The 18,913-nt window shown below is 36.8% G+C and overlaps 1 protein-coding gene across 2 annotated transcripts in view; it reads right to left on the bottom strand.

The window, feature by feature from the left end:
* The window catches only part of STK33 (serine/threonine kinase 33), a gene marked incomplete at both ends in the record, with an annotated part of 69,688 nt that extends 51,087 nt beyond the window's left edge, over positions 1 to 18,601 (bottom strand). The window contains 7 exons of one of the 2 annotated variants that reach the window (XM_080817070.1): positions 1,814 to 1,898; positions 3,760 to 3,848; positions 6,213 to 6,351; positions 10,660 to 10,764; positions 13,006 to 13,119; positions 17,173 to 17,286; positions 18,377 to 18,601. In XM_080817070.1, the coding sequence (XP_080673196.1) occupies positions 1,814 to 1,898; positions 3,760 to 3,848; positions 6,213 to 6,351; positions 10,660 to 10,764; positions 13,006 to 13,119; positions 17,173 to 17,286; positions 18,377 to 18,601 (871 nt within the window). Of the gene's footprint in view, positions 1 to 1,813; positions 1,899 to 3,759; positions 3,849 to 6,212; positions 6,352 to 10,659; positions 10,765 to 13,005; positions 13,120 to 17,172; positions 17,287 to 18,376 lie in introns of those variants that run through there. The other variant, XM_080817071.1, reaches the window with a different exon arrangement.
* Between the last annotated feature and the right edge of the window lie 312 nt (positions 18,602 to 18,913).

Raw genomic sequence — 18,913 nt, 5'->3', positions numbered from 1 at the left:
TAACTGGAAACAATCTACACGTCCATCAGCTAATGGATAAACAAAATGTGCCATCTCCATACAACACACAACTGTTCAGAAATATAAAGGGCCAGACTACAGATACAACAGGAAGATACTTCAAAAACATTATGCTAAGTGAAAGAAGTCTGACATAAAAGACAACATATGTATGACTCCGTTTAGATGAAATGTCCAGAAAAGGTAAATATAGATTCGTGGTTAGCTGGGGCTGGGATGGGAATGAGATGAAGATCAAATGGGCATGAGGCAACATTCTGCGGTAGAATTATTCTAAAACTGAATTGTGGTGATGGCTGTACAACTCTGTGAATGTAGGAAAATCACTGAATAGTACATTTTTTATGGCATTTAAATAGTACTTCAGTAAAGCTGTTAAAAGTTTCACTCAGAAAAATGGTAAACTGTTGCTTTACAAAATATATTTAATCAGTAGCTTTAGGATGTACCAACTGAAGGCAATAAAATTGGATAAGAAATGGAAAGAAGCAAAACACACACATGATTTCAGCATGAGTTAATGAGACCAATAATTAAGTTTGGGGTATGATTACCTAAGAGATACAAACAACTATAAGAAGAGCCTGAAAAAGGAAAACAATAAAAACTACAATCTTTAAAGATAAGAACTGGGAGAAAAATGCTGAAACAGTGAGATTATTTGATCTAAGAAAAGAAAAAGTATCTTGATCAGGGCCAGTAAGTCAAATTATGGGCAAAATCAAATTGCTTGTGGGTTTTTTTCTGTTTTTTTTTTAATTGTAGTTGACATACAATATTATATTAGTTTCAGATATATGACATAGTGATTCTATGTTTATGTACATTATTAAGTGATCACCATGAAAAGTCTAGGTACTACACAAAGTTATTGTAATATTATTGACTATATTCTCTATGCCATACTTTACATCCCCATGACTTACTTATTTTATAATTGGAAGATTATACCTCTTAATCCCCTTTACTTATTTTGCCCATCTACCCCTAAACTACCAGTTTGTTCTCTGTATCTACGAGTCTGTTTCTGTTTTGTTTTGTTTGTTCATTTGTTTTATTTTTTTAGATTCCTCATTTAAGTGAAGTCATATGGTATTTTCTCCTCTCTGTCTGATTTATTTAACTTAGCATAATACTCTCTAGGTCCATCTGTGTTGTTGCAAAAGGCAAGATTTCATTCTTTCTTATGGCTGGGTAATACCACTCATCCATACCACATCTTCTTTATCTATTCCTCTAGTGATGGACACATAAGTTGCTTCCATATCTTGGCTACTGTAAATAATGCTGCAGTGAACATGGAAGTACACATATCTTTCCAAATTAGGTCTTTGTTTTCTTCACATACTCAGAAGTAGAATTATTGTATCATATGGCATTCCTATTTTTAACTTTTTGAGGAACCACCACACTGTTTTCCATCGTGGTTACACCAATTTGCATTCCCACCAACAGTTCACAAGGGATCCTTTTCTCCTCATTCTTGCCAACATTTGTTGTTTCTTGTGTTGTTGATTTTAGCCATTCCGACAGGTGTAAGGTGTTACCTTCTTGTGGTTTTGATTTGCATTTCTCTGATGATGAGTGATGTTGAGTGTCTTTTTATGTGTCTGTTGGCCATCTGTGTGTCTTCTTTGGAGAAATGTGTGCTCATGTCATCTGCCCATTTTTTTAATCGAATTGGTTTTTTGGTATTGAGTTTTAGGAGTTCTTTCAAGTTGCTCAAGTTTTAATCTACATTAATGGTTCTATCTCTTTATATAGAAAGATCATTTTAAATCAACTAACTTACCCATATAGATAGGAGTCCCACATGTGGTCTGCAGCATGGCTTCACTCCTTCCATGCTTCTTCACTGCTAAGCCAAAATCAGTCACCTGGAAGAAGAAACTCAGTCACCTGTTTTCCTTGTCCCAGAGTTTACTCATTCAAAGGTAGGAGTTCCAACACACTGTAATTGCACTGTATTTAATTCAGAGATACCAGCAGATGGAGGGGCTTTGCTTGTACTACCACTAAGGACCTTGCTATCACTTCCCATCCACCCCTCTTTGTGAAGAAGAAACAGAACAGTGACAAAGAGAACCTTGGTTTCTCCCACCTGGAGGAAACACCCGTGATACTGATTGCTCATTCTTTCTAATTCAACTTAGCAGTTCAACATAGGAAGTTATATGTCGAAAGAAAGCATTTAACTTTTTCAGATAAAAAAAGTTATTTTTGAAAACCTCTTTCATTGTAAAATACATTCTGGCTGTAGTATGTTTATTACCTATTTTTTCTGACACTCAAGCTATGTTCCAGTTTAAAGCACTGTTACAAATGCAATCATTATCCTTGTCAGCACTCACAGAAGCTGCCTCTTTCTATAATTATTTATGAGACACTATTTCTGGTAAATACTATCTTTTCTTTACTATGAATTCCTCTGTGTTTCTAGAGTTTATTAATTAAAACAATTACTACACTATTAAAAACTACAAGAAGCAAATTAACAGGGAAAAAAGTGGCCGCAGAGCTACAAATCCACTGGAGGCCTGCTGCTACAACTGCATTCTTTCTGCTCAGTTCCAAATCGGGGCCAGTACACATACGGTTATTAAATATTCAGTATGTGCCCTTGGTCTTGTCTCTCAGGTTGGAACAGCCTTGGGCTGAAAGCAGAAAAACAGGCACATTTATTGATCATACAACCAAAGATAGGCTCTTGGTCCACAGACACTGAATGCAAAGTTTCCAGGGACTTCTGGAATAAGAAAATGTTCCTATCAATATGTGATACCACTATTTTTTCTAAATAGAAAAATCCATTTCTCCAGGAGTTTTCACAATTATTCCACTTGGAGCATTATAATATGTATCCTTCTCCACAGAAAATCTACACAGATCTCAAATATATAAAAGGTTTCACGATTAATTCGGTTCTTTGGAGTGCAATTATTCCTTCATTTACCAAATACTAAGTGAGCACATACTATGTTTTCAGGTACCAATAGTGAATAAAACATGCATAATTTCTGCCCTTCACAGAGTTTAAAATGAAAATATTCAAGAATATTTATTTACTTTGGTAAAACAACAATGCTGTTAAACCCACTTATATTACATAGGGATTTAGCTTCTACAACAGAGCAAGTTATTCACAGACAACATTTTATTCCTAAATTAACACATTCATATATTTTGAAAGCAGCCGCTATTAAAGTGCTAAGTAATAAATAATGTATCCTATCATTTATTTGACATTAAGAAACACTTAATTTGAATAAAATCTTAAAGAATAAACACTTGGCACATTAATTGTGCTTAGGACATAAATATTAATACCCAGGAAAATTTTCAATGAGAAATACAGACTTTAGTGTTAATTTAATATCAAAGGCACAGCCAAGGTGTTTTTTTTTTTTTCTAAATCTGTAACACATTTACATCAAACTACCAGGCATAATTTTGAAATTAATTAGAATTCAGAGCATCTGTTTGCTTGCTATTAACTAATGATTTAGGGCTATCCAAATGAATATGTACGTTAAAAAAGATTCAATAGCACCACTTAACTTGTAAAATTATTCTTGTCAGTTGCAACCTCTTTTGCAAAATTTTAATTTTTTTTTAGCACAAGCCACTTATTTTGCTGCTCAAAAGCTTCCAAAATGTATCTAAAAAGAGGAAGTACTTTGCCACTTTGCTATCAAACTGTTTACAGGCAAATATTTACCATGATTTCTTATACCTTACCTTTATGTTTAAGTTCATTTCATTGTTATCATCAATAAAGCTGCTTTTAACCATTATGTTTTCCAGTTTTAGATCTCTATGTACTATATCTACCAAGAAAATAAACAACAAATCAAATGAATAGTGAATAATGGAAAAATAGAGGGGACACAAATAGAACAAATAAATATATATGACAAATTAATGTCCCACTGTTAAAAACTTCAAGGAGGGCCAAGCATAATTCTGCCCTGTTCCATTCCCTTATATTCCAATCCCTTTTCTTCACAAGTTTATCCTCAAGGAGACATTTTCTTTGACTCCCTCCTCTCTCCCCAAACCCCTGCTGCCTTGAAGGCTTCTCTTTGTGACCAGTGGCCTGGTGAATGGAGAGGAGGATCCTGCCCGTGCTCAGGCATTCCCAGGCAGAGAGAGACAAAAGTAGTTACAAACCCAGTAAGGTTCCCCATACCCTTAGGTCTTCAAGTAGAGGATTACTTATTTACTTCCATGCAGATTCTATTGTCAATCTAAACACTTAATATACTGCAATTTGGCTACGTGTATACATACTATACTACACTTATTTCAATATATTTTTCTATAACATGAACTCATACTTTCCTAGTTTTTATATGTTAAAATGAAAAACAAACAGAAACCCTCAGACCCCAAATCTCCAGTTAAACATGTCAGACATCAGGTAGGATTTTTACATGCATGCAAATAATCAGGCACCAAGCACTTCTGTTGCAAGTAACTAATTCAGTTCATATCCAGAGCCATCATTTACCTCCATGTAAAAAGTTACATGTATCGCTGCTGGAGAAACACAGCTGAAGAGCGGTGGACTGGCCACCCTCCCCAACCATTTTCAGTTCCCTCACACAGCTCCCAGGATGGGTTTGTGCAATGTGTGCTGCTGACCTCTTCTTACATAAATACAGCACAGCAAGTCTCCCGTCTTCCTCCATTGTTCTTCTTTTTCATTGTTTTCTTTGCTATTCTTGCCCACTTCAGAATATTTCTATCAGGTTCCATGAAAAAATCCTGCAGAGATTTTGGTTGGCATTATACTGAATTTATAGCTTAATTTGAGAGAACTGACATTAGCGTCATAGGAAGCCGTGGGTTTCCTGTCCCTGCAAATATTGTTGCCTCTGCCTAGAAGGCCCTCCCTTCTTTTTTGTCTGAGCTTGTATTCCTCAGCTCAAATTTTGTTTTCCTCCGTGAATCCTTCCCTGACTTTCCAAATCAAATGAGGCACTGACGATCCTAATGTTCCTTGTGCTTTATGTGGCTCTCCATTAGAGAAATTATTACAGTGAATTACAGTTTGCTTTCTATACTCCAGCTCCCACCAGCCTGAATTCCTTGAGGGCTGGGGGCCTTGTCTTTGTATCATTCTAATTCCAGGACCCACCACATGCGGGAGGGGCTCAGGAAATGTCCATGGAATGGCTGCTGGCTTCTAGCACTAGCCTGCCACCCCTCCCCGTGTCACTTCACCTCTCTGGAACAAACTTTTTCCTCATGTGTAAAATGAGAAGGTGTTAAACTCACACGTAAGACGAACTAACCTTGAAGAAAGAAAGAAGCCTGAGGAAAAGCGGCAGCAATAACACCAAAAAACAGGAAAAGAATTAGACTAATTTCTAGATGTGGCTTTTAAGGTAGTGAAACTATTCTGTACGATACCATAACGGTAGATACATGTCACTCTCCATTTGTCAAAACCCACAGAACATACACCACCAACATGAACCCTAACGTCAACTATGGACTTTGGGTGATAACAATGTGTCAATGTGGGCTCGTGGCTGGTAAGACATGAACCATTCTGGTGGGGATGTTGATAACAGGTGGAGGCTGTGCGTGTACGGGCAAAGGTATATGGGATATCTCTGCAATGACTGCTCAGTTTTGTTGCAAATCTAAAACTGCTCTAAAAATTAACTCTATAAAAATTTTAAACTTTTTTATTTAATTAATATATATTTATGTATATATATTATATACAGGCTTAGAATATATAGCTGGCTAGAATATATAGCTTTTTTTACCTTTTATTTAAATTCCAGTCAGTTAACATACATTCTAATATTAATCTCAGGTATATGATATAGTGATTCAACAGCTCCAAACAATATAAGTGTTTTGAAATTTCATTTTTATTATTGACCGGTCTACTTCTGATTTGACAAGATTATCTGTTTTCCAAACTGTTGAATAGAAATATTCATCCTTGTCTGTGTAAAACATAATTGTTATACCTGCCTTGTTTCTAATTAAAATATGCTTTTTATGTTTAATTAAAGTTTTAAAAAGAAAAAAATTTAGAAAAATTTTCAAATGAAATCTCCTATTTCAGTACGGATCATCTCTGTGACTCTGAACCCTGAATACAATCACCCTTAAACAAAAGCACCACCTGTATTCGTGGGGTCAGTGAGCTTGGAAGACCCTCTTCTTACCCTTATTGTGAAGATAGGCTATAGCTGATGCGAGACTTCGAATGATCCACCTTGTCTCATTCTCGGAGAAATGCCCTTTCCTATCCAGAATTTCTTTGAGTTCTCCATCCTCACAAAGCTCCATCACCAGGTACATTTTCTGACATTATAGATTTATAAAAAGAGAGAGAGAGAGAGCAATTTTTGTAGTTGAGGATTTAAAAAAATATTATATATTGCACACATATCATAGAAATATGATCACAACCTAAATCATCAATCTATTCATTCAAAATTATTTACTGTCATGTACATGCCATGCAGTATACTAGAGGAACAAGGAGGCATAAGGCATAGTTCTTACCCTCACGGAGTTCACAGAAGAGTTATAAATACAATACCGCGTGGTGAGTGCTAACAGGAGAGGAATAGCCAAAACGGCACGAGGTTCCAGAGGAAAGAAGCCTCTGCTTAAAGAATGCTCCCTGAGGAGGTGATATCAAAGGCAGGTCTGGATAACTGAATGGAGATTTATGGGTAAAGGATGCGGGTAAGAAAAGGTTTAACACATGGTATTTGCAAAGATTCCAAAGATTGACACAGCACTGGCTGTTAAAAGAATAATGAATATCTCCGTGTTAACAGCATTAGGAGTCTGGTGGGGCAGAGAAGAGTAGAGTGGTGAGGGGTGAGGCCCCAAAAGACAGGCTGGTGCCAGGTTGTAAAGACTCTCGGATGTCAGGCAGAGAAGTTTGGATTTTTTTTCCCATATGCAATACGGAGCCACTGAAGTCTTTTAAGTTGGTGTCTGGAGTTGGGGGAAAGGTGTGTGCAATGATTAGTTTTGCATTTCTAAATGGACACTCCAACAGTAACGTGCAGCAGGGCTCAGTGAACTTTTTCTCCAAAGGCCAGATCCAGATAGTAAATATTTTTGCCTTCACAGGTCATACAATCTCTTTTGCAACTACTCAGCTCTGTTGTTACAGCGTAATAGCAGCCATAAACAAGACAACAAAACTTGATTTACATACTCTGAAACTTTAGTTTCATATACATTTCACATGTCATCAAATATTACTTTTTCTTGTGGGCCATAAAAATATAGGCAGCAGACCAGATTCAACTTGCACCCTGTAGTAGGCTGACCTATTTATGGAGTGTAGGTATGACGTACAGAATGGACACAAGAAGGGGAATACATGAAAAATACTTAAGATGAAGAAACAGTGGGACTTGGTAACTAATTAGGTTTATGTGGGGAAAACCCATGGATGAAATATCTCTTCCATATTTGCTGTCCCTGTTGATGTATATTAAGATCATTTTAGGTTTTCCAAAAGTCAAGTCATTTCTTGAGTCAAAAAGATTCACAGTCAACTAAAATATAAGCCTCTTTCATACTTATTTCTTACCTTTCATAGACTACCCTCCATGTCTCCATTCCATCCTCTGGTGCTAAATTTTTGTAAATGTTTTTTAAGATTTTGGGGTCTGATTCTATTCTATAGCCACTACTAATGCAACTTCCGTGTTCAATCAGCAAGCATGCAAACAGGAACAAAAGATTAACACCCTGTCTTCCAATAGTCAAAACTCTGATACCCTACACCTCAGGATGCTTTGGAATTTCAAAAGTAACTAAAGAGTTGTGCAAAGTCTAACACATAAATGAGTTTTGAACTATGTCATATTTTTTCCACCGAGAGCACTGTAGGAATCATAGGTACATAAAATAGTAAGCGAACTATTTGGAAAGAAAAGTGACTTTAGCAGTGCTTACAATATAAATTGATGTCAATTTTAAATATGCAAGTTGATAAAAGTTATGTCAATAAAAGTTTTTTGGAAGTCTTTATAATAACTAGAAATAATTGTGTAGATCTGGAGAACATTTAGACTCATAAGAAACCAAAACAAATTCTGAGTAGATCAGAGTACTAATGCCATGGCCTACCCAATCAAGTAACAATTTCCATTCATCTTTCAGATAGCTTCAGTAGAAGGTCTAGGCATTTTTGTGAGTTGGGGTTGGGAGGAGGCAGATCTGATCTGGTGAACCAAGGGCCAGCAATGCATTAAAAAAGAAACAAACCAACAAACCAGCCACAGATGATGATTTCCTTTTCCTTCAAACTACTCTAGGTTTGGGCTCCCACTTGTGCCAAGATGGAGTAACAGAGACTAGACTGACCCTTTCTCCTGAAACAACTTAAGAAATGGACATAATCTATAAAACAACAATCTTCACACATTAGACCTCAGGCAGCAAAGGGCGATGATTCCTGAAAGAAGGGACACATACAAAGCAAGCGCCATGATCATCCCAGCTTACTGTCTGGAGAGAGTTTCTAGGCCATGGGGCAGTGAAAAGGAATATAAAGAGAACCCAGCAGTCTCCATGAATTGAGGAAAGAGACTTGGGAGTCCAGAAAGGCCAAGACAACTTAAGTTCACAGGACAGGGTACCAAAGAGGAGAAAGCTGTACATAGAGAAAGCTCCAGAGATTTGCAGAGGCTCCCCCACAAGTCTTAAACAGAGTACTGCTCAGTTCATGTGTATGAGGGAACAACCAAAGCCGGGTAAGGAACCATGCAAGAGGAACAGAGAGAACAATTATTAGAGCGTATACATGGCCAGAAAGAGCTTGTATTCAAAGCAGCCAGAGTAGAAAATCTCATAATTCACAGGACATCAGGTAGAGTACTCTCAAAGGGTCTTATTTCTTTAGTAAGGAAAAAATAGCCCCAGATCAAAGGCTTCTCTGGTACCATCTAAGAAAGCTTAAAGCAAGCTTCAGAAGTATCAGACTGTTTCCAAATAACTATATCCTACAACAAAGCTCAAGAGTAGTTATAAGAATATAAAAATACCTAGTGTCCAATCAAAACCTAACAGGCATGTAAAAAGGAAGGAAAATATAACCCATAATGGAAAAAAAAATCAGTCAATCGAAATTGACCTAGAAATGATGCATATGATAAATTAGTAGGAAAGAACATTAAAAGTTATTACAACTATACTTAAGAAGGAAGAGTAAATACTGAACATGTTAAGTAAAAACATGGAAGATATACAAAAGAATCAAATCAAATTTCCATCGGAAAAGAGAAATAGCACACACGATGTTACAGGAAAAGCGATGACTGAATCTGAAGATGTTGTGATGAAAACTCTGTTAAATGAAACAAAGAGAAAAAATACTGACAAAAGTGAATAGAGCATCAGTAAGCTGTGGACAATCTAACGGGTACTTGGAGTCCCCACAGTGGGGGAAGGCAGAAAAAATATTAGAACAAATAATGGCCAAAGATTTCCTAAATTTGAGAAAAACCATAAACTCACAGATCTAAGAGGCTCCATGAACCCCAAGCACAAGAAACATGAGGAAAGCTATAGCAAGGTATATGAAATCAAATTGCTTAAAACTGGTGATAAAGAGCAACACTATTCTAAGAAGGTTAGGGGATTAAAAAAATAACAACTCTAAAGACTGAACGGAGTAGGCTTTCGGCACCATTGCTGCATACTACTCCCGTAAGGGATAAACTGGTCTTTCATAGTTATTAAACACACCTAGTGAATCAAGCATAATACATAACCCAAACTGACTATTTCTGCCTTAGAGACCGACAAAGGAAACAAAGAACAATTGCTAACAATTAAAGAGACAGATGCTTTATATCCATTTTCCCCATTTAATCCTTCAACAACCAAATGAGTTGATACTAATATTAAACCCATTTGTCAGACGAGAAAACTGAAGTACAGAGAGGTTGAGTAACGTCATAGTCTCATGGCTAATAAGAGGTAGAGCCAGGATTCGAAAGCACAGGCAATCTGATGCCAGTCCACATGCCTAACCACATATGATCTGCCTCCAAGCAGAGAAACACCCAAACCCACGGGCCTTAAACTATCCGGAGGCAGAGTGGCATATGACCCAGGCTTCACAACAACTGAAAATGAAAATTACAGACCTTTAAAGAGAAGAATGAGAACATCTAGGAAAGAAGAACAATTAAACACATTGGTAAAACACATATGATAATATATCTTCTGCACAGTGCCAGATATAGCCATGCCAACTTTATTAGAAAGCTAACCTTGCAAAATGATGACGATATTCCAGAAGACTCTGATGCAGAAACCAAAGACCAAAGCGAAAGGAAAGCCATCTCTAAGGAAGCTCTAATCACTATCTGGTTGTGCACGAAGTTGTTTCATTTCTAAGCATTTGTTTGCAATAAGCCACTCAGAAACATCACTAAAGACATCAATCTAATCATCAGACACCTAATTATATAATCAATAATAAAAGCCCTCTAGAATGCCCTCATCAATCTCCAGTGACAGACACATGCCAAGGACATGAGCAACTGTGCCCTACAGGGGTTACTTCAGAAGGGAACGATGTTCGTTTGTGATAGTAACAACTTTGAAATGCAGCCCCTGATCAAGCCTCACCTTAGGCGTCTCAAACACTTGTTCCAGATGTATGATGTGTTCGTGTTTCACACTTTTTAGGATGTTCACCTCCCGTTCGAGTAACTTCACAGCAGAGCTTCCAGCCTTTCATAATGAGGACGCATAGATTTCACATATGAATGTCACTACTACATACCTCATATAACAGTTACAGTTATTTTTACATTTTTTCCAACATTTTCTGGAGAAGTTCCTTTTTCAAAAGATAACATATAACTTATTTCCATGATAAGATTAAATTATGGTCCTTCTTTCCTTTGTCCAATTTGAAGTTATATATAATTTGGCCTCAAGCCACATCTGTTTCTTGGACTGTTTCTATAAATTAACTACAACATGGTCTCTGTCCCCCTGACAGAATTATTCCAATTTTGAATATGCCTTTTGGTATTTCCTTCAAAATCATGTTCATCCTTTGATGTTAGCATAATAAAACCAAAATCTACTTTCCAGGGACATCATTTGGAGAAGATAAAAACAAAATGTTTTTCTTCTGCTTTGTTATTGTTTTGTTTTGATTGCATTTATATGTACTTGTATATAAAGTCTATATATTTATATATATAAGAAATAATTGGCAGTGAGATTCTACATGTGGCCCTGCAATGTATCACTTCCCGATACCCTCAGCTTCAAAATCACCTGAAAAAGAGAGAGAGAGAGAAAAAGAGCACTTGCTTGCAGATCAGTCTAACTCTGGCTTTATCTCCTTGCATGTACCCCTTAACCATACCTGATGGCAAAATGTGAAGGCAGGCACAGCCCAAGGAGCACAAATCAAGGTGTAACTGATTTTCTACAGAGTCATCTAAGAAATTCTGGAAGGGCTTTTTCTACTCTCAGCACCACTACCCCCGCCCCAATCATCACTGTTATTGATATCTAAATTAACATCCTTATCTGAAGAAAAGCATTGCCCTCATCCGCACAAAAACATGCCTGAAAGGGGTAAGAGAGGTCTTAACCCTCCTCTCCCCTCCTCAGGCCCCCAGCAAGTTTGGAGAATACAGACTAATTCCTAAAGGACTGGAAAGGGATGGATCGCAGGGCAAACTCCCCTTTTCCAAAGACCTCTACCCTTCTACCGTTACTATCTCAGGAGTGAGTAGGAAACCACCTGCCCACTATGTCCCGCCCCAGGAGGATGCAAGTCACATTTTAAGGTTGTCCTAGGTCAGCGGAAAAAGTAACCGTGAGGTGTGAATTCTTATCTAGACTAGATGTGTAAAGTTACCACAATTTCTCCTAACATCAGTCTCCATTTTGTTCATACCTCCCTCTCCAAATGGCTTGACCTGCATATAATGCAGTCATATATTGTCCAATTCATATATTGACTGTATAAATCTGTTTAACTGTATTAGTGTTTGTAAATGCTCGTCATCAATATGTGTGTGCAAGGTGATGACTTCCTAAAGTTGCAAGCAGGTACCTGGCTGTGTAAACCTAAAACCTGGCCCCTAACCTGACACCAAAGGGGGCAAAGAAAATAACAGCCCATGTAGCCCCACGAGTCTAGATGCTAAAGATTACTAGTAAGGCTCTAGATCTCCCTTGAGATGTTACCTTATTAAACTTTAGGAAGAAATGGTATGTAATTTACTAGAGTTGTTTTAAAGAATACATAAGATTTACTATTTCATTTTGTAAATATAATATTTATCATCACAAGTCCAAGAAAAAACACCATATTTTGTGTTTTGGTTTTTCCAGGCACAGATTTTTTTTTTAAGTTAATGAAATGATCAAGATGTAAAGTCTAAGAAGCTAGAATCTCCCTTAAAGTGAAAGCCAGTCATTGTCCGCTCCAGGAGAGATCCAGGGAGGAATACAGTGGCTACAACTAAACAGTATGTTTCATAGTTGCTGAAAAATTGGTTCACACTGGAAGAGCAGGTGAGATAAAAAATCACATGAGGAAACAGGGAATCAAAGGAGAGGAAAGGATAGGAGAAAAGTGGTTCAGAACCACATACATCAGGAGACAGTGGCGAGACTGAGTTCTGACTAGGCCATCTCACAGCCCTACAACTACACAGACAGAGAATTGGCCCTCACTTTCAGCCCACTCCAGAAAACTTTGCCCTTATTTGGTTATATGGGTTATGTTAGTTAGTCCTTCATTTGTTTTTCCCAGACAGCGCTTGTCTACTGGGGTTCAAGAACGGGTCCCTTCCCGAGGCCAGGGAAATGGCCGCAGTTCCCCCAGGCAACAGCCACAGCGCTCCCCTCAGGCTCAGCTGTGTCAGTGTGGAGACCTCCTGCCTCCCTCTCCCCCAGCCCCAGGCACTGAGCCCTCAGTGCTGTGCTGCTAGTAAGTCTTACCTTTTCTTTGTTCACTTTTTTAATTGCCCACTTAGTGTCTGTTTCCTTGTCTGTGGCTTCAATGACCATTCCAAAGCTCCCTTTTCCCAATATTTTTCCAAACGTATAGAATTCCTGGATAAAAAATAAGAGCTCCTTTGTCTCTCTCTGCCATTCATCACGTATTAAAACTGAACACATAAGAGTGACAGATATCTACCCAAGGGAAGAGGGTTTCTGCTCCAGGGTAAAATCAAATACGAGATACCACATCTTTGCAATATTAATAAACACATCTTAATTAACCAAAAATAAGTTTTGACAAATTTCGTTAAATGTCCTTTGGAGGAAAATGATAAAAATCCTAATGGAGAAATATGGAAAACCTCAAAAGTATAAAAATGAATCTCTTACAAACTACAATATTAAGGAAATGTCTTCATAAGAAAAAGGAGGAATGGAATATTAATGCATACATATTTGTGTGTTTATGTGTATAAAATACATTCAACAAAGAAATTATCCCTAAATTCAGAGAGCTATACTATAAAATCAACACATATTAACCACTGAATACTGCTTTTCTGTTTACCAAGTAACACTTCATCTTCATTATTTCTATCAAAAATTGCTTTTGTTGTTTTATTCTTTTTGTTTTAGAAAGAGCAATATCTGACAGAAATTTTAATGCAAGTCAGCCCTGTGAAGAAAATAAAAACCATCCATAGTAACACTATCCAGACCAAGAATCCTTCCACTTATTTTTTAACTTCTGATGGTAACTACACTTATCATGGTGAGCAGAGTGAAATGAGCAGAATTGTCAAATCACTAAATTGTCCATCTGAAACTAATATAACATTGTATTCAACTACATTTCAGCTTTTTAAAAAAAGCATAGTGTTGGACATATTGAGCACTCAATAAAAGTTAATATTATTAAAAAAGAAGAAGAAGAAGAAGAAGAAGAAGAGGAATGCACTGTTTTTGCCAACACCAGCATCCTGGTTCACATTGTAAAATAATAAACAAATAATTCATTTATACTTCCATTTCTTGTGAGTTTGGTTGGGCGGTGGGTGGGGGGCGGGTAGTCCGTCTCCTTGATCCAAATCAGTATCAGAACATTAATAAGAGCAGAGCCAGGACACATCACGCCTGGGGATTAGGACAGGACAGAAGAGCTGAAGGAATGCCACTACATGAAGCCTCTGCTGGGTCAGCAGCCAAAGTCTTTACTGGAGATGCAGCTCTTTCTCTGCAACCACTTCACCTTTACCGCACAATAGATACATAAGCTGCTCATCTTCATATCTTCCGCTGCTTACATTCCTGTCTTACTTTCATAAGAAAATGCCCAACAAATTACTCACCTGCTTCATGAAGGGGTTCCCTGACTGACTGCACTGTGGTGGCTGTTCCATTATTTTGGCTAACCTCACAGCATATATGCTCTGGTCCTCAAGCACTACTATTACTCTCTTACAAACACTTCAGTTCATGTTTTTCTCCCACGATGGTCTGGAAGCTTCTTAAGAAGCTGTTCCTTTTGATTCCTTTAAAAAGCTTACCCTGAAATTTTGTAGATAAAATATTCATGCTTAGCACATAGCGGGGGAAGTGGAAGGAAGGATGGAAAGGAAAGGAAAGGAAAGGAAAGGAAAGGAAAGGAAAGGAAAGGAAAAGGGGGAAAATGTTCAGCTTCAACATCTTAGACTTGCCTTAGATAGTTCGTTGTGATACATACTTTGTACAAAAAAAGGATAAAGCACACTTCCTGTTTTCTCAGAATTTGTAATCTGCTCAAAATACAAGGTTATCACTTAAGTCATAAAGTCTTAAGTTCAAAAAAAAAAAAAATACAAAACAACTTTGGGGCCAGAGACCAGAGCTAAAATGCTGGGAGAATAGGGGAAAACATTACAAAAGAGGCAGTTTGTGAGGTTGGCATGTGAGGGAACAAAGGCAAATCATTGAGAACTTTTTTTTTTTTTTTTTTTTTTAAATTTATTTATTTGTTAGAGAGAGAGAGCAAGCACAGGCAGACAGAGTGGTAGGCAGAGGCAGAGGGAGAAGCAGGCTCCCCGCCGAGCAAGGAGCCCGATGTGGGACTCGATCCCAGGACGCTGGGATCATGACCTGAGCCGAAGGCAGCCGCTTAACCAACTGAGCCACCCAGGCGTCCCGAGAACTTTTTTCTTATAATCCGAGCAAAGCAAGGAAGGCATTCCAAAGGAACAGTAGTGCAAATTTGGAATGAATGAGTGAATTGGTAAATGAATGAATTAATCAATACATCCAGTCAGCATGCCAACCAGTCAGGAACCCTCTACCTATATACACCTGTAAGAGAAGGGATGGACTGGTGATGTGGAGTCGAACCCTGGAGGAAGAGCTTTAGATTTATGGTCTTGAGTGTTTTGAATGGCGATTCCTAGACTCACATAGGGTACATCCTGACCAAGGGATGGTCCCTAAAGCACTACTTTCAATGATTTATAATTACTTTGGCTCCTTCTTCCTACTGCTACTTACTAGTGAGAATCAAAGTCAGAAAACTAAGATGACTAAAATAAGACAAAACACTTTTTTTAAATCGTATTTATATCCAACTCCCAACTACACATTATGAAAACTGAGTAAAATCCCAACTTAAAAGACCATTAATCCATTTTGTTTTCCACAGAACAAAAAGATCTAAACTCTATAATCATCTCCCCAACTTTTTTGGCCTTTGAAAACTAAACTCCCATTTCCTCTTAAACGTACAGAACCACAACCTGGACACAGTCATTTAATACCACTTAAATTGGATTTTTAAAATGAGGAATGGATATAGAAATAGCCCAACTGTTTTATAACTAGTTTTTCTTCTTTATAACTAGTTTTTCTTTTTCTTCAACTGCTCTGACATCATTACATCATGGCGAAAATACGGAGAAAATGACTTCTTATTTGTAATAATCTTAAGGGGATGCTAAAAAATGGTAATGTAGGTCTATTTTTATTGATATAGAAGTCCATGATATAGTGTAGAGTGTGAAAACATGTATGATGTGGTCCCATTATGAAAACGTGTGAGTGTAAGGGTACTGACACTGGTATTTGGAAAGATGCTCATCTAAATATTGAGAGTAGTTATCTCTGGGTAGTAGAATTTGGGGTGAATATAACTTCCTCTTTTATACTATTCTGAAGTGTTTAAAAACTTTACAATGAGCCTGTCCATTTCATGGGGGGAGGAAAACTTCAATTATACCAGTTAAGTTTATTTCTTTAAAATCTATATATATTTAAAGTATTTCATAATTTAAAACAGGAAAAAAACTGAAAAGAAAAAATAGAATAACACTTATATAAGCACAGGAAAAATAAAGGTAATAAATGTTAAAATTGGTTCTGTTTGGCTCATAATTTTTATTTTTTTCACTTTTCTATCTATATTTTCCTACCATTTTACAATGAGTGCATTTTGTTTTTATAAAAGCTCTTATAGCTAAATTTAAAACTCAGTAAGTTTGTGGATTAAAAAAATACAGGCCTTTTAAGTGGAAAATCAAACTTTTCAAGTCAGAATTATTCAGGAAGTTTCTCTGATCCCTTCAAGTAAATTGTCAAATATCTCTTGAAACAAAATTTTAAAGTTATTTAACATTAATGCAATTTTCTTCTTGTAGTTATTCTTATTGTGGTTCTTTTAATCTGATGTTAAAAGAACACATTGTAATTTCTAAAAGGATAATAACATTCAATCCATAATAATTAGAGTCCTTGGGACAGTCATATTGGTATCCATCCAATCACAGACTAGAAAAAATGGAGGGGTCCATGAGGGAAATTCTGGCCCCACTACCAGTCATCAAAGAAATGAATAGCCAAACCATCTCAAGTCATCTGTCTTGAAGAGGTCTACCCAAAGACTCCGAGATTGCTCTCAGCAATAGGCAAGACCTAAAGACCAAAATGTTCTCATTTTGCTAATAAAAATGCCCTCTGCTTTAATTAAAGTCTATTTGGTCCTCTATTAAAAAAAAATAGTCTGCATTTTCTTTTGTAAAGACTTTGACATACTTGAAACTCGTAAATTTTCTCTTCCCTTCCTTTCCTTAGAGACTAATTTTTAAATCATTTTTGCCATTAACCATTGCCTTAGACGTTCCTAGCAGTTTCACTTTGCTTTCTTTGTACCTGAATAGCAGCTCCATTTTCCATCCTTATGTGAGGAACCTTTCCTTCTGTAATGTTGCCCCGACTCCACTGTTGTTGAGATGGTTTTCTCTCCACATTTGAGGTTTTTGAGGGCTTACACCAAAAGGAATAAAAAAAATTAAGATATAATACAAGTGTAGTACAAATATAATGTGCTCATATCTTGACAAAATAAAAATCCTAATTTCAATAATCTGACAAGTCTTTAATGTGTGCCATGATACTTATTATCTTTTCCAAATTCTAAGCCCTATATGATTCATTGGCTCATTACACTAAAAGGGACCACAAGAAGCCAGTCATTCAATCTAATCCCCTGAATCCAGGCAAGTCTACATGATAACCTGCACCACAAATCTAACAGAACTTACCTAATGACTCTTTAAAATCACAAGGGAAGGCAACTTCAGAGCTTTCTCAATTACTCTTGTTTCAAAACATAACAGTCATCCCCAGTAGATTATATATAAAAAATTATTGACCAAACATTCACAAAATATCCTTTGAATGAAAACAATATAGTAACAAGACACTCAGAGATGCCTATATGGCAATAACTATACCATAATACAAATTAGAAATAATAATTTAAGGTGAATTTTTGAAAAATATGCAACTCTGAGGACTGGGAACCCAACTTTTCTAAAACTTACTGCTCTCTGCAATCTTCCACCCTTGCCTCTTCTCTATAAAGGTGGAAGACACCCAAACCAGTCCAACCAGGTAGTCATAGATTGTAATTAATGCAAATTGGTTTTGCAAAGTATATTGGATATCCCATCCAGATAACCAGGAATTGTCTTAAATAATAATCACCCCATATTTAACTACAACCATAAATCCCATTCTGCATCAGTTGAAGAAAATGCCCCAAAATTCAGATTTAATCCAACTGGAAAACCAATTCATTTCTGCAAAAACCATTAAAAAATAAAGAAGCTGGAATAACATTCCAAATTATTCATGATCCTGGCAAATAACTAATTTGGTAGTAGATGGAAATATCATAAAAGAAATTATTAACCAATTTTGCTCACCTCTTATGTAAGAAAGAATGTTCCTTTAATAGTTAAGAAGGCAATGAATTAGTGGACAAGACCCCAAGGGATACAGATGAATCTGAGGTTGGGATTAGGAAATAAGAGGCCAATTTATGCTGGGATAGAGAATCTTCAATATTTACCATATCTTTCCCAGATGAACTATCTATGCTGGCTTGGTTTTCTTTTTCCCTCTCTGAGGAAACCATAAACTCTGAGCTGCCAATGCTTGATGCTTGGGACATTTCCACCACAGAAATCGGAGAAAGCCTTGATTTACAGGGACATGCCAAAAATGAACCTTTCTTAGAAGAAGATGAACAGTTGGAACATTTTGTGGATTTTTTATCAAAGCCACTATTGGCCATTTGCTTAACTCTGCAACAAAAGCAATGTGGAAGAAAGAAGTTTCCACTCTTTGAGGAAAAGAACCAGACCAAATAGGATAAGGTAAGCTGATGGTGAAAACTGTAACTTCCAGTTGGTGAGGTCCTCAGGGTAATGATGCGCTACACTTACATTCACACATGGGAGCTGTAGAAAGAAAAGAAATCATAATTTAGAAAGTTCTTTGTTATTCTGTCACACTTCTATAAATCAGAGAAAAACTAGGAGCTAGCCCCAAAAGCATCCTGCCTATAGATGAAAAGTTAACATTTTCAGCAAAATTAGCACATATT

This window comes from Martes martes (genome assembly GCF_963455335.1).
Source record: "Martes martes genome assembly, chromosome: 10".
Taxonomy (NCBI): Eukaryota; Metazoa; Chordata; class Mammalia; order Carnivora; family Mustelidae; genus Martes; species Martes martes.
Note: the sequence above shows the minus strand (reverse complement) of the source record. Positions and strands in the feature narration are given on the sequence as shown.